This window comes from Cystoisospora suis, assembly GCF_002600585.1.
Source record: "Cystoisospora suis strain Wien I chromosome Unknown contig_5114, whole genome shotgun sequence".
NCBI lineage: Eukaryota > Apicomplexa > Conoidasida > Eucoccidiorida > Sarcocystidae > Cystoisospora > Cystoisospora suis.
This window is the reverse complement of record NW_027157906.1, coordinates 1-316: the sequence shown is the minus strand read 5'-3', so window position 1 is coordinate 316 and position 316 is coordinate 1. Positions and strand designations below refer to the sequence as shown.

General features: G+C 57.3%; 1 protein-coding gene across 1 annotated transcript; it reads left to right on the top strand.

Annotated features, from left to right (window-relative positions):
- Positions 1 to 34: 34 nt before the first annotated feature.
- CSUI_008871 (uncharacterized protein) lies at positions 35 to 254 on the top strand (the record flags this gene model as incomplete). Its single annotated transcript, XM_068068991.1, has 1 exon — positions 35 to 254. A coding segment is annotated over one exon (120 nt), but the record flags the coding sequence as incomplete, so codon positions are not given.
- Between the last annotated feature and the right edge of the window lie 62 nt (positions 255 to 316).

Below are 316 nucleotides of genomic sequence, written 5' to 3'. Positions count from 1 at the left end.
GGTGTCGGCGGGCAGACACTTTGGGATGTGTCTGCTCTGCTTACCCCACGTGGAGCCTCGACGCTTAGGGATGCGTTTAGAGGGGTCGCGTGGACCAGTGATGCTTTTGGACAGTGTTCTGGTGGGCCGCCTGTTGCCTTTTGAGCGTTTCTAACACTTCGGATGTGTTGGACAGGGGTTGCCGTGTTGTGCCTGAGCTACGGCGGGGTTCCCGACACTTTGGGACGTGCTCGGGAGGAGCGTAAATACTTTGGTGGCTGATTTTACGGTGGCCGTGCTGTTGTCGCGTGCGCAGCAAACGTTCGAAAGTGTTTCA